Source organism: Schistocerca nitens, chromosome 2, assembly GCF_023898315.1.
Source record: "Schistocerca nitens isolate TAMUIC-IGC-003100 chromosome 2, iqSchNite1.1, whole genome shotgun sequence".
NCBI classification, from domain to species: Eukaryota; Metazoa; Arthropoda; class Insecta; order Orthoptera; family Acrididae; genus Schistocerca; species Schistocerca nitens.
This window is the reverse complement of record NC_064615.1, coordinates 159,041,366-159,057,800: the sequence shown is the minus strand read 5'-3', so window position 1 is coordinate 159,057,800 and position 16,435 is coordinate 159,041,366. Positions and strand designations below refer to the sequence as shown.

Genomic DNA, 16,435 nt, shown 5'->3' with positions numbered 1-16,435 from the left:
CCTCTTTTCCTTTTAATTAGAAATTTTTTGTAGTTAATCAGTATATTTTTCAGATGGATACAGCTCAGTCAAATCTTGATTCATATGTAAAAGAAATTCAGCAGGATAATGCAAAACGAGAGCAACTGGAGAAAGAAGTTAAAGAAAATGAATCTCAACTCAAAAATCAAAGAAGGTATGTCTCATAATGCTCTTTTTGTTATGGGTGTATTCAAAATATATATTATGAAATAACATGCCATTTGTACAGAAATTACACCTCCTTTCATTACACTTAATGTTGTGGCTTGCTGACTCAAATTTAAAAATTTATATATCATTTTCTACTTTTCCATTTGCAAGTAGTGTGCTGGATGAAAAATTCTCAGAAAGCTTATGCATGACCTTTAGTTTCTCCTGGTTTACCAGTATGGTCATTTTGGGATATCATTTTACACAATTTCAATGTGGCATCTAATGTAATGTGCACCCCAATTTTAAAAATTAAAATTATAAATAGAGTTTGTTGGTGCATCACTTGGAGACTAAATTTATTTTACACAACAATGGATGTATAAATGAACTATCAAAACAATAACTATTTTAAGTGACCCATTGTTAAGTGACACAGATTACTAGAAGAGAATGCCCAACTTGATAACCTACATGATATGCAAACAGACATACCATAAATTAAGGGTGTTACCCAACATTATTCTCTAATGGCATAATTACTGGCATCCTCAGACGAGTCTACATCAGAAACAGATTGACTTTCTCTCACTGCCATCCAGAGTATTTGAAATACATTATTTCTTGAATGATTTCACATTCATTGGTGCTTCAGTGCTTTTCCAGACAGCCAAAATCTAGTGTACAATAATGTGGGGTACAGCATGCTTAATTTTTCCTGTTCTCAGTTTGGTTCACAAAACCATTTTTCATACCGTTCCTGAAGATAACCTTTGAAAGCTTTATTTATACTGACGTCCAGGGGCTGTAATACAAAAGTCATTCCTCCAGGCATAATAACAAGCTTACTGGTTAGGCTGTGGATCTTCTTTTGTATGTTGTCAGTGAGATGACCATAAGGACAAAGAATTGATGATAGTTTGGAAAGCCCACAAGGATGGGGTTCCTGCGTGTTTTGGAGACAGTCAAGCATTAGAGTTTCAACCTTCCCGTCCTTCTCTTGATTTCAAATAGTGATTTCATCAGGGAAAATCTTTTCATTTGTAGGGTTCTTGTGGCTTCTTTTCCACTTGAAGATTAAGAAAGGCGAAAGGTTGCTCCCATCTGCTGCAATTGCAAGCATTTCAGTTATGGGCTGTTTTCCACACCTGAATGTTTTAATGGTAACTTCTTTTGCTCTCTTCTCATCAATTCTGCATTTATATGACACATCAAACCAAATTGGCATTTCATCAGCATTGCCTAATTGGCCCATCAAAAAATTCTTCTCTTTCCAAAATGTGATGACATACCACTGTAATTCTTGAAGTGTTTTCTCAAATTCCTGTGGAAGCTTTTGGCATACTATTGTACAGCATCGTAGAAATAAGCCTGTCCATTTCATAAAGTGATCAACCCATCTGTGGCTAGTCTTAAACTCTTGCTGAGGTATGTATTAAGAGCTGCAGCCCCCTCTTTTGCTTTGTTTCTTATGCTGTCACTAGACACTGGTTATCTATTCTTCCTCCTTTCACAGGCGACTTCCTAAACTTTTATGAAATAACAAGTAGTCTTGGGTGCAAAGCAGGAATTTTCATTTTATTTATCTCAAATGACATGTTTTGCCTTATACAAGGCATCTTCAGATTGGCATATAGGATGCCGTGCATACAAATGTCCCAGCAGGAAACCACTGTGGTCAGAATTTGAAAGAACATTGTGTGGCGTCTGATACAGATGATGATAAATATACAGGAAACAGTGCCTAAAACACGCGAAAGCCCCAGGAAGTAGATGCTCTTGTCAATTTTTTTGAAAAGGCCTCGCACAGTGTCCTTGTCAGATATGCAGCACTGTCCACGTCCACTAAAACAGGATCAAGCCTATATCAATGCAACACACAGTGATGACTGACTGTGTGATGCATGTATGTAGGCTTAATCCCATTTTAGCGGATGTTGACAGCACCACATATCTGAAATGGACACTGTGCAAGGCCTATTTTTTTTAAAAAAAAAATACAAGGGCAATTATTTGCTGGGGCTTTCATGGGCTTTTGTCACTGTTTTCCTGTAGTTAACATCTTCTGTATCAGACACCACACAATGTGTTTTTTTTTTTTCAAATGCAGACCGCAGCAGGTTCCTGGTGGGATGTTTGTATGTGCAGCATCCTATGTGTTAGCACCATATTTTGCCAGCCAACCTGAAGATGCTATAAAAATCAAGTTCTGCAATCAAGACTCTTTGTTCTTTCATATTGTTACATCTTCTATATTGTTACCTCTCCTTGCTGTATCACACTGCCATGGACTGCGGAAAGTTCAAAACTTTTACTTCAACACCAGGGTGTCCTACTTTCTAGTAGCAGTAGTTGAAAATAATGCCAATTTCTGTTTCTTCCATCAGAAAATATTACTCTCAGCTACACTGAACTCTCATCCCACCCAGTGGCTTAAAATGCCTGTGCAGTTATAAATTGGAGCAAATGCCCAAGATAAATGCCTAGGTGAATGCCCAAAATTCATAAATGCCCAGAGATTTATACATTTTAAAGATTAATTGATGAGTGGTGCTTATAAAAAATTTGAAGCTGATATTTTGTATGGGAAAAGGTGTTTTGTGACACTGTTCCTTTATTGGTTGTGTAAGCAAGATGAAAAAGCTGCTTGAAAGTTAGGGGACCATTATTAGGGGAAATAAATTGGACTCTAAACAGAACTTTTTACATCTTTAATGACGTCAGTTCCTTGGGTAATGCATAGTAAAAAAATAAAATGATACTCATCATATAGAGGAGATACTGAGCACAGACAGGCACAATATCCAAAGACTGTTACAAATTAGCTTTTTCCCAGTATGGCCTTTGTCAAAAATAGGTCACACACACACACACACACACACACACACACGAACGCAACTCCCACACACACACGACTGCAGTGTCTGGCAACTGAAGTCACAATTGGTGTGGTTTCAGTTGCCAGAGACTGCAGTCATGTGTGCGCGAGTTGCATTTGCACGAGTGAGTGAGTGAGTGTGTGTGTGTGTGTGTGTGTGTGTGTGTGTGTGTGTGTGTGTTTTTCTGTCATCTAATTTTGATGAAGGCCATACTGGCTGAAGGCTAATTTGTGACAGTCTTTTTGTTATGCCTATCTGTGACTCAGTATCTCCGTTATATGCTGAGTAGCAACTTCCCTTTCCATAATATTGTTACAGTCCATCCTACATTTTCCATTATTTGAAAATGACACTCAAGTTTAAAAGTAATTTTTTGAAATAAAGTATACTTTGTATTCAGTAGCTAGCCAGTAGGTTGTATTTTTACTTATACTATACTACTACAAAAAAGTTTAAAAACTGTTTCCAATCAGTTTTTTTTTATCTTCATAAGTTGAAGAAGAATCATGAAGTTTCAACTCTGCTTCAGATTCTCCTGAAGCTGGTTCCTCATGCAGCTATTGCATTCCTTTCCATTTTGTCTTTGCGTAGACTGTTCAGTATGGATTTTTGCTTGGGATCAACAGGCTTACGTTGTGTTCCTGCTCCATTTATCTGCTTCCACTTCTATGAGATGTAGGTTAGTTTTGCAGCTGTCTCTGATGTGAGTCTCTTTTTTTGCTGTGGATCCATCCAAAAGTGCTGAAGTAATGCTCTGTAGCTGCAGATGTAACTGGTGCGCCCACAATTTTTATAGCAATTTCGGACTATTCACAAGTTTCTCTTAAAACTCTCCACCAAAATAAAGGATTTACACAATTATTTTTATGTTCCTGAGGGTGAGGACGCACTCCTTTCCACACAAATTGTCTAGACCAAATTCCTTGTTTGTCCTTATAATTAGGCAAGTTCTCTCTGACTTGGATAAAATTTAGTCCAGTGTTCTTTGCTGTGCCACAAACAAAGCTTATTGCATCAAACATTTCGATAGGCTTCAGGTTGCTACCTTGTACTGCTGGATCTAGAGGATTAGCTGCAAGGTGGGCATTGACTCTTTGTTATTAAATCCTTTTTATGTTTGTTTTCTCATTTTATCTTCACAGCAGTGCAGTCATATGAACGTAGATGAAGAAAGGAGCAAATAGAAAACAATAGTCTGGATCAAATGTCGTTACAACTGACAATAAAGCATTTCCACCTCTCTCTCTCTCTCTCTGTCTCTCTCTCTCTCTCTCTATTTCTCTCTGAAAAAACATTCTAGCAGTAAAAAGCCCAGAATTTGGGCATTTAAAACAGCTTTGAACAAATTCCTGTGCAAGTACACCATTTATAAATGTCCTGCCCACTGGTCATTTTTGCCAGCCCACATCACTAGTCCCACCCTCTTGTTACCACATTTTTCAGCCTAAAGAAATGCTTAACACTTGAAAGTAGTATCATACAATTCTCTTCTCTGCTTGCTTTCCATTTCGTGACTACCTAATGCAAACACACTACGCAGTAATAAGCCAAGAATAATATAACAAAGTTGAGATTTACAGCAATGCATTGTGATATAAGGAACAATACCTAAACTTCAGTGATGTTGCCACTGAACGGTAGATTAAAGTTTGTACTCAAATGTAATGCGCCATCAAATCCTACGAGCACCCCAGTTTTGAATAGTGCATATGGTAAAACAAAAAAAGGATGACGTAAATATGGTATGTGTAGAAGGAAGTAATATGTTGAGTCTTTTTGGTATCAGTTTTAAAAAAGTCTTGCAAATGCTTTTTTATAATTGTTGTAATTCTTACACTTTCACACCAGAACAAGAAAAATGTTTACAAACTGTATTTGTCCCTAACCTAAGGGATCAATGGGGATTTATCAAGTCATACAGAAAATTTGTTAATGAGATATCCAGAGACAAAAGACAGTAACTTGGAAGTTCCCAATAATTCAAAAATAAATTAAAACCATGCCTCGTTACACCCATTCTTGTAAATCATCCAAATATCTGGTTACCACAACTACAAATTAGGGTACTGTAAGGAGTAATGTATGTAGAAAAATAAGCTCCCTTTCTTGCAGCAAGCATTCTTTTTTTATCATCAATAAATGGCTCCCTACACTTACATAAATTTTAGTGAGCAGTGATTGCTAAATAATGGCTGTATTTTATATGGAGAAAGGAGGAGTTGCCACATTCATCAGGAACTGTCATAAATTTAAGAACATAGACATTCATAAATTTTGCCTAGAACAGCATATGGAAGCATGTGCAACAGAATTAGATTTTCACAAAAAATCCTTCATAATATTAAGTGTATATCGAGCACCTGCAGGTAACTTTAATCTGTTTGTAAACCACCTAGAAAAATTCTGATATTGAGAAGGCTATCTACACTTACAGTGAAAATGTGCTTAATTCATTAGACAAAAAATTGCAGGCAACTGGTATATTTTGTGATCTGTCAAAGGCATTTGACTGTGTAAATCACAATATCCTTTTAAGTAAACTAGAATATTATAGTGTAACAGGAAACGCTGCAAAATGGTTCAAATCTTATATCTCTGGCAGGAAAAATGGACAGTGTTAAATTCTTGGGATTACAGCTTGATAATAAATTCAACTGGGAGGAGCACACCACAGAACTGCTGAAGCGTCTTAACAAATCTCTGTTTGCAATGCGAATTTTGTCAGAGATAGGGGATATAAAAATGAAAAAGCTGGCATACTATGCTTACTTTCATTCCATAATGTCATATGGGATTATTTTTTGGGGTAATTCATCAAGCCAAGCTAAATTTTTCCAGGCACAAAAACGTGCAGTAAGAATTATATGTGGTGTGAACTCAAGAACATCCTGCAGAAGCCTGTTTAGGGAACTAGGGATACTAACTACTGCTTCCCAATATATTTATTCCTTGATGAAATTTGTCATTAAAAATATATCACTTTTCAAACCAACAGCTCAATTCATGGAATCAATACTAGGAATAAGAATAATCTTCACAAGGATTTAATGTCACTTAGTCTAGTACAAAAAGGTGTGCATTATTCAGGAACACACATTTTCAATAACTTGCCAGCAGGCATAAAAAGCTTAACAACCATTGAAATTCAGTTTAAGAGAAGCCTAAAGGATTTATTGGTGACCAACTCCTTCTACTCCATTGATGAATTTCTTAGTAAAACCAACTGATTTGTATATAAGTACAACATAAGTTCTGCACAATTTCAGTGCAGTAATGTGTTCATTGAAAATTTGTGTGTGTGTGTGTGTGTGTGTGTGTGTGTGTGTGTGTGTATGTAAGTATAATCTAACTTCTGCACCATTTCAGTGCAGTAATGTGTTCATTGTAAATAAGTATTACAGTAGTTGTATTACATGTTTATTACCTTATAAATAAATAAAAAACTTTTTTATTTTAAATTCAGTGCATTAGTATTTGTAAAATGACTCTTAGTGTTCATTAAAAAATGACGATCATTCCACTTGGGACCTGTGGAATGGTACATTAGCTTATTTGTTTTAGTTGTAAATATTTGTCATGTATTGTTGTTTTTCTGACATGTTCCACATCCTGGAGGACCTCCTCACTACGGATCAATTGGAATGAAAGTAAATCTAATCTAATGTAATCTAATCTGAAAAATGCCCTCATATGCTATTTTCCTTCTGGTGAAGACCTTGTTCTACTAATTAAGATGTTCATTGCAATGATTGAAGCTAACTAATGCTTGAAACTTCCAGTGGATTAAAAATCTGTGTCAGAATGGCACATAAACAATATCTTTGGCAAAGGTCCCAATTTAAATCCCAATCAGTGCACACTCAATTGCAGAGTGAAAAGCAGGCTAAAGCTTGTTAATAACAACATAAACAGAATAAAGGCAATAATCCAAGATAATTCAAATGAAAAGAATAAAATAATTTCTATTTGTTACTGTGACATCAGTGTTAATTAGAAAGAAAGGGTGTAAATGTCTGTGCATTAGTTATTCCACACTATCATTAGTTTGTAGGAAATGTTATTTGCATGAATTTCAATTTTTTAAAATAATGATGTTTTCTTTTTGCTTATCTGAATTTGCAATATTGTATGCACTGTTTCTTTGCCAGTTTTAGAAGAACACGTCGGGAACACAGGAAAAAACTGTCACCCAGCACTGCCATTGGAGAAGAGCAGTGTTGAGGAATCAATCCTTACCTCCTTTACATAGTGCAACCACTATCCTTACGCTGTCCGCTTTGTAACAAGCATTTAGTTTCACTCTGGACATTAGCTTCTTTTCCAAGAGGGAGTCATATGTAGTGCTCATGGTAAAACAGGAAAAGCTTCGTCACTCTTTTAACAATGAAAGCCTAAACACATGATAGAACAAATAATTCAAAAAATGCAGTTCACCATGGAAATAAAAAATAACAACAAAATACCTTTCTTGGGTGTTTTCGTTGTTAGACAGACTGATGTAAGCTTAGAACATAAGGTTTCTCAAAAAGCAATGCACACAGATAGATATTTACATAAGAACTCTAATCACCATCCAAAACTAAAAGAGGTGTCCTTAAAAGTCTTGCCGATAGAGCCAAAAGGATTTGCATGCCAAATACCTGGATGCTGAATTAAAACATATAAACCAGACTTTCAAGAAAAATTGCTACTCGGGGAAAGAATTAAACAGAATTCTGTGACCAAGTAAGGGAAAGCTAAAGGACAAGCATGAAAAAGAAGGATGGAAAAATACAGTTTCTCTCCCTTTTATTAAAAAAGTAACAGACCAGATCAGATAGATTTTACAGAAACATGACATTAGGCCAGTTTTTAGACCAACAAAGAAAATAGGTAAGGCACTCTGATCTGTGAAATATAAATGCCCTCCACTGTCATCGTGTGGTGTATATAAAATACCATGTACATGTCGTACAGCTTATATTGGAACAACCAAGATAACTGTGAAAACATGGCTAAAGGAATACAAAAGTCTCTGCTGAGGAAGCATGGTTTTCAGCCAAGAAGTCAAGAAGTGAAGTTTTCTGAAATAAAAATTTTGTCTACTGTGCTGAACTGTTTTCCATGGCTATGTAGACAAACCATTGAAGTATATAAACATAGGGATGATTTTAATGGGAAAGAAGAGACCATGAAACTTAGCTACATATGGACAGTATCTCTGCAGAATTGCTAAACATTCTTTTATCTTTGACAAGATGACATTCATTACTTAGAGTTCATCTTTGACAAGGGTCATCTCTGCTTATCACATGTAACTCTGGCCATGCTCCTATTTCTACAATATATATGTCATTCTTAGATATCAGACCTGTCTGAAGATGTCCAGTACAGTTCTGGGTGAAACGTTAGGAACAGAAGAGTTTTATGGACCATGATCTTATACCCCGAAAGGTTTACCAGCAATGTCTACACTGTACAGCAAAATTAAACACAATATTCAACAATGGTTACTGCAGCACTACTGCTTGTATCATTCGCAGTTCTTAAGATTGCCAATGATCAGACACAAAACAGTAGTGGCCCAAAGTCTTCCATCTTCTTCCGGTTCAGAATGAGAAATGCTAGACAAAAAGTGTGCACACAGTAACTGCACAATAAATTCCCACCATTGAAAGTGCGAGAGGATATAATTCGACAGTGGTAATAGTGAATTCTCAATCATACCATCAGAGAAACTTAATAGTTTGGACATCTACCATTCACAAATACATAGATGAGTGAAAACTAGAAAATTTCAGTCACAGTTAATGAAAGTTCACATAATAACTTAGCTGCCCCATATAATGAGATACTCAGCTTTGAATCCTCAGGGGTTGTTGCTTCAGAAAGTCACAGTGTTCGACATTGCTGATGTACTAATTTTTAAGTGATACACAAAGTATATCACTTTTCTTGTTTTGTATTATGACCGATTTGGATGTACATTGATGATGTGTACATTTCTTGTCTGACAGTCTTCAAAAGAGTCTCATACAAATAGCTTCCAAAAGACAATAATGCAGACTCACTGACTGACTGACTTACTCTCTCACTGCCTCTGACTGTCTCTTACTCATGCACCACTTCCTTTTATATAAAACTATACAATTGAATACATTGTTAAATGTAAGATTTACCAACAATTAAAAGTCATTAGATGACTTCCGTTATTTACATTAAAAAATGGGCACATATTTCCCTACGTGTTCTGATATTCAGTTTGGAACAGCTTACTTAATTTTGTATACAGTTCCAATGAATTTTACACTACAACAATTTAAATTACATTATAGTTAATTATAAACAAATCACTTTGAACAAATTATTGTTAACAGTATTTTGGATAGCTATCATTTTAAATACCATAATGAATAAACATTGTGGCTTTTCAGAAATAGGGAAGATGTAAATTTTCAAGATTATGTGGTGCAACATGACTGTACAGTTCGTATCACGAAAATTCAAAGTTGGATTATTAACAAACGGCTTGCTCCCCTTAGTTGCTAATTAAAATTGGGTAGCATATTAATGTGAAATTTAATCTGAGATAGTAAACTTGTTCATACTAATTTTTTAAAGGGCAGTTTACTACTGAAACTGGGTATAGTCATAATGGTACAAAGTCCGGAAAATTAAAAATTCGAGCTAATTTGACCTCTTCAGAGAGTGTTGACATGAGGTAGTAATCTCAAGTAGAACTGGGAAGGTAGTCCCATTTCAGGCTGATAATAGGTACAATTCCACAACTAATATTGCAATATAAGACTAGTTACTGCTAGTGACTGATAGGAACTCATTTGTTAAGCATTTGGATTTTTCGAAATGGTTACAGATAAAACCACAACAATTTTCATTTTTTCAACTTCTCTGGACATTCTCCTAAATGTTGTTATCTACAAAACCGAATGTATGGGTGTGAGTAGCTACTGTTTCTTTTTTATTATTATTGAACATTTCTTCTTTCTAGTGTTCTGGAAGAGCTGAATAGACAGATCCTCTCTGTTGAAACTGATCTACAACAAAAGCATGAAGAGCATAGATGCCTTAAACAAAATCATACTGCTCATCAGTCTGAAGTGCAGAGAATTAAAAAAGTATTAGAAGAAACAAAAAGCTCTTTCCATGCTGTTGAGTCAATGAGAGGCCCCATTGCTCATCTTCTTAAAGCAAAACGAGAAGGAATACTTCCAGAGGGTGTTTATGGTAGATTGGTGAGTATATAAAAAAACTAACATTCCTGCATACAAGTTCACAAAAATGCATATCCTCATGTTATCAGTTCAAGAAACAGAATTTAATGTATGTGAACCATGCTGAAAGATTTTAGCTGGCTCAGTTGTAATGAACCTGTGCAAGAATGTGGCATTACATTTCTCTTCCCCTCCCCCTTTTTCCCAAAAAAGTGTCTTGTATCACCTTTTTTATGTCCCTATTCCTTAGTCTTCATCTCATTTTTGTCTCCATCTGCCCACCCTTCTTGTACAGTGTTACTCAACACTCATCTCCTTCTCCCTAGAAAAATATAGCCCTGAAATATTCTTGTTTACCTTTTTATTATTAGGAAAGGAAGAGTAGTCAATGTGCAAAAATCCTCACACTTCTCACAGCTGTATGAGCTGGTGTGTTTTTGTGTTGTAAAACAAAATGGCTTTTCTTTAATGTCAGACACCTGAAAATTCAAGAGAACAACACGAGACAATGGTATGTGTTGCACCATTCAGCAGTTATTGTGTAATGCGTATCCATATTCAAAGCCTTAGTGATGCCTACATGAGCAGGCCATGCTTTGAGAATTATCAAACAGGATTGTCATTTAATTGGAAGCTTTGTAAACCCTTAGTTCCATAACTTTGTCCCATCACCAGTTAGTATTTTGTGTATAGTTCAACAACCTGACTTTCGCTGGTCTTCCACCCAAAATGCTGGCCAGCATGGGTATTGTTTAGTGTGGCCTATATATTTGTGTACAATACTTAATAAGAAAATTTAGTAGTATGGGTGACTGGAATTCGGTAGTAGGAAAACAAAGAGAAGGAAACATAGTAGGTGAATATGGATTGGGGCTAACACTTGGTTCAAGAATCATAAAAGAAGGTTGTATACATGGAAGAAGCCTAGAGATACTGGCAGGTTTCAGATAGATTATATAATGGTAAGACACAGATTTAGGAACCAGGTTTTAAATTGTAAGACATTTCCAGGCGCAGATGTGGACTCTGACCACAATCTATTGGTTATGAACTGTAGATTAAAACTGAAGAAACTGCAAAAAAGTGAGAATTTAAGGAGATGGGACCTGAATAAACTGACTAAACCAGAGGTTGTACAGAGCTTCAGGGAGAGCATAAGGGAACAATTGACAGGAATGGGGGAAAGAAATACAGTAGAACAAGAATGGGTAGCTTTGAGAGATGAAGTAGTGAAGGCCGCAGAGGATCAAGTAGGTAAAAAAATGAGGGTTAGTAGATATCCTTGGGTAACAGAAGAAATATTGAATGTAATTGATGAAAGGCGAAAATACAAAAATGCAGTAAATGAAGCAGGCAAAAAGGAATGCAAAAGTCTCAAAAATGAGATCGACAGGCAGTGCAAAATGGCTAAGCAGGGATGGCTAGAGGACAAATGTAAGGATGTAGAGGCTTATCTCGCTAGGGGTAAGATAGATAATGCCTACAGGAAAATTAAAGAGACCTTTGGAGAAAATTGAACCACTTGTATGAATATCAAGAGCTCAGATGGAAACCCAGTTCTAAGCAAAGAAGGGAAAGCAGAAAGGTGAAAGGAGTATATAGAGGGTCTATACAAGGGCGATGTACTTGAGGACAATATTATGGAAATGGAAGAGGGTGTAGATGAAGATGAAATGGGAGATAAGATACTGCATGAAGAGTTTGACTGAGCACTGAAAGACCTGAGTCAAAACAAGGCCCCGGGAGTAGACAACATTCATTAGAACTACTGAGGGCCTTGAGAGAGCCAGTCCTGACAAAACTCTACCATCTGATCAGCAAGATGTATGAGACAGGTGAAATACCCTCAGACTTCAAGAGGAATATAATAATTCCAATCCCAAAGAAAGCAGGTGCTCTGACAGATGTGAAAATTACCGAACAATCAGTTTAATAAGTCACAGATGCAAAATACTAACGCGAATTCTGTACAGACGAATGGGAAAACTGGTAGAAGCTGACCTCGGGGAAGATCAGTTTGGATTCCGTAGAAATATTGGAACACGTGAGGCAATACTGACGCTATGACTTATCTTAGAAGCTAGATTAAGGAAAGGCAAACCTACATTTCTAGCATTTGTAGACTTAGAGAAAGCTTTTGACAATGTTGATTGGAATACTCTCTTTCAAATTCTGAAGGTGGCAGGGGTAAAATACAGGGAGCGAAAGGCTATTTACAATTTGTACAGAAACCAGATGGCAGTTATAAGAGTCGAGGGACATGAAAGGGAAGCAGAGGTTGGGAAGGGAGTGAGACAGGGCTGTAGCCTCTCCCCGGTGTTATTCAGTCTGTATATTGAGCAAGCAGTGAAGGAACCGAAAAAAAAAAATTCGGAGTAGATATTAAAATCCATGGAGAAGAAGTAAAAACTCTGAGGTTTGCCGATGACATTGTAATTCTCTCAGAGACAGCAAAGGACTTAGAAGAGCAGTTGAACAGAATGGATAGTGTCTTGAAAGGAGGATATAAGATGAACATCAACAAAAACAAAACGAGGATAATGGAATGTAGTCGAATGTAGTCGAATGAAGTCGGTTGATGCTGAGGGAATTAGATTAGGAAATGAGACACTTAAAGTAGTAAAGGAGTTTTGCTATTTGGGGAGCAAAATAACTGCTGATGGTTGAAGTAGAGAGGATATAAAATATAGAATGGGAATGGCAAGGAAAGCGTTTCTGAAGAAGAGAAATTTGTTAACATCAAGTATAGATTTAAGTGTCAGGAAGTCGTTTTTGAAAGTATTTGTATGGAGTGTAGCCATGTATGGAAGTGATACATGGACGATAACTAGTTTGGACAAGAAGAGAATAGAAGCTTTCAAAATGTGGTGCTACAGAAGAATGCTGAAGATTAGATGGGTAGATCACGTAACTAATGAGGAGGTATTGAATAGGATTGGGGAGAAGAGAAGTTTGTGGCACATCTTGACTAGAAGGAGGGATCGGTTGGTAGGACATGTTCTGAGGCATCAAGGGATCACCAATTTAATATTGGAGGGCAGCGTGGAGGGTAAAAATCGTAGAGGGAGACCAAGAGATGAATACACTAAACAGATACAGAATGATGTAGGTTGCAGTAGGTACTAGTAGATGAAGGAGCTTGCACAGGATAGAGTAGCATGGAGAGCTGCATCAAACCAGTCTCAGGACTGAAGACCACAACAACAACAACTTAATACTATAGTCAATCTGAAACAGTGCAGTCTCATCTTCTTCAAATGTTACATTTCAGTCTTCTATGTTGGTTTTCCTAAGATTAATTTTTTTCCATATCATTGTTTTTATAGGGTTCCCAGAGCCCGACTTCATTCATCCAACATGTTTTAGAGATTGTTATTCTCTTCAGAACTTAGTTCCAAACTCATGAAACCAGATTCTGATATCCACTCTGAAAGAGGCATTTTGTCCAAAACCTCTGGACAAGGGTGAGCTACCACTTCTACATAGAATCCTTTTCTATAATCATACTGCAGTATGTCATCTTGAAATGTTGCATGTTCGTAACTGACATGTATTGACCCTTTCAGTGTCATCACCATAATGAATTGTCATTGTTAAAGGCAATATCTGGGCTGACAAATAATAATACTCTTTGGTATCCCAAAAATCCTCCTGTATATTTTCAGGAGATGGTGCCCCACAGCGCTTATGTATTTGAAAGATGGTCTATTACCGCCTTGAGCTGCTGGTAGAGTTATTTATTTATACAACCAGTTTCAGTCATCTGGCCTTCATTAGGTTCATAAAAGAATTCAGAGAATCATGTCAGGTGAAACATAAAATCTTTAATTACTTTGTCAATCCATAAAAACTGTGCTAGGATATTTCTGTATAATGACAGAATTCTACTGAATAACATTGAAGATATCAAATTCATTCTACCCATCCAACAAAAAGCATCTCCATACCTGCATCCCTCCACTACCAGTTATCTCTTTTGACAATGGTCTTGTGACAGAACCAACTCTCTCTCTCTCTCTCTCTCTCTCTCTCTCTCTCTCCTCTCTTCTCTCTCCTCTCCCCCCCTTTTTCCCTCCCTCCACCCCTCTCTCTACTCCACCCCTCTCTCTATCTCTCTCTTTCAGCCAAATATGTAATGAGAATATTTCTGTAAAAAATAATTTTTTTATTAATGAAAACATTCCATAATGAATGACATTAAATCACTAATAATAGAATCCCAAGTCCACTTGTGCACTGGACTTTGACCAAAATATCCTGAATTTTGAAGTCACTTTTTGGTTTTTGTGTAGCTATGAAGTCTAACCATGTATTTCACAATGGTTTCCTGTGAAAATGAAGCTTGGAGGAGCTGGCTGGAGCACAGTGGATGTACCACTGACACACTTGTCACTCAACTGATGAACTGTCATCACTTTCAATCTCTAATGAAGTAACATCTCATTCTTCTTCACTTTCTGAGCCACTAAATTTAATGTCAAACCCAGGATCACTATAGCCATCCTTTTTTGAAAGCAACGTTTAAACAACAATACACAAGAGATGCCAAAAGCACATGTTTTGTTGTTGAGTATCTGAAGCTGCACAAAGTAAAGACAATGTTTGGTGGCAACCAAGTCAACCAAAACATGACAGCCAGGCTAAGAATGTAGCACCATATGCTGTCTAGCAGCTGAACACCTAACTATCAGTGCTGAAACAGATATATGCAGGGTTTTATTTCTTCCAAGGTCTTTTCATAACTTGCCCGAGTACACTCGGGATTTTAAGTTTCGGACAAAATAATAATAACAACAAGATAACTCAGAGTTTTAAGTTAACGGGTTAAGCTCTGTCCAGTCTTGGTATGTTGCTGACACGACAATATATTGGCTCTACTCTGCATTGTAACAAGTAGGGTACACACTGCCACCTGACACAGATCAGTTGCTCTTAGCTTCAAATACACAGGAAACTGTAACTCCTGTGACAGCTGTAGTCTCTACAGTGGTAGTACTGCATTTATCTTAGGACAGATGCGGTCATGTTGTGAAGTGCTTACGCCTGGTCAACTGTTTACTGGCTTCAATGAACGTTCCCTGTGTCTCAAACCATTATCAACACTTTTTTTCCCACTATTAAGCTATTGAACCTGAAGTCTGTGCTTGACCTCACTGCTTCAAGACATCTGAGAATTTATCCTGACAAACAGTCTCTGAATTGTAGATGTCAGCAGTAGACTATAAAATGCTCATAACAAAAGAGACTGAGTCATTACAGATGTTATGCAGTCCCTTTTGTCATCTTTGAATCATTTTCCTATTTGAAGCACAGCCTACTACACAGTTTCAGTTCACAACAAATTATAACAGTCATTTATAGTCATAATCAACTCTTTCTTTTCCCATTTATGCTTTACTTTTGGACACTAATGCACAAAATTCTCTTCATCATTTCTGAACCATACAATTGTACATGACATATAGCTCCAAATAGTCAAGGACTTCTCTGAACAATTCTTGCAGGTCTCTATTCCTTGAAATGTTCCAAACCCTGTCCCACCCCTTCCCTGCTGTCTCCCTCGTCTGTCCATGTCTGAACCCACTTCCACTTACCTTGTATGTCTTATACCATTTCATCTACTTAGTGTCATAATTCTTACAGTAGTTTTCCTCTGGTGTCTTCTTAGTTGCTTCAGTATTAACAAAGTGCACAAGTGTTATGTGATACTAGTAAATGTAACTTTACAGTGCAAGTATGGTTGCAACTACTGTTTTAAATTGAACTGTATTTTTAAAACAGATTTCTGTCTCCTATTTCCTGACTTGAGTGCATTTCTGAAAAACTATATCAGGCTATGGTAAAGTCAGTGTTTTGTAATGGGTAGTCCCAACTGTTGTTCCAAATACTTTAGAAATATTATGTAAGATTACAGATACCAGTCTGCAATTGATATTGCAGTCTAGTTATTATATGATTACAGGGAGATTTGGGTGGCCTGGATAAGAAATATCATGTTGCAGTTTCTGAAGCCTGTGGTAGATTAGACAATATTGTTGTGGATACTGTATATACAGCTCAGCTATGTATGGAGTTAATGAAGAGGGAGAGAATTGGTAGGGGAACATTTATACCTTTGGATAAGCATCAGCATCTGATATACAGATTTACTCAACCCTTCCAAACGTAAGTATA

General features: G+C 36.7%; 1 protein-coding gene across 1 annotated transcript in view; it reads left to right on the top strand.

Annotated features, from left to right (window-relative positions):
* LOC126235852 (structural maintenance of chromosomes protein 4-like) overlaps positions 1–16,435 on the top strand; it is a 329,466-nt gene that overhangs the window by 192,433 nt on the left and 120,598 nt on the right. Inside the window, exons 9-11 of the mRNA XM_049944717.1 lie at positions 54–175; positions 10,039–10,282; positions 16,224–16,426. Of these exons, the coding sequence (XP_049800674.1) occupies positions 54–175; positions 10,039–10,282; positions 16,224–16,426 (569 nt within the window). The remainder of the gene's footprint in view (positions 1–53; positions 176–10,038; positions 10,283–16,223; positions 16,427–16,435) is intronic.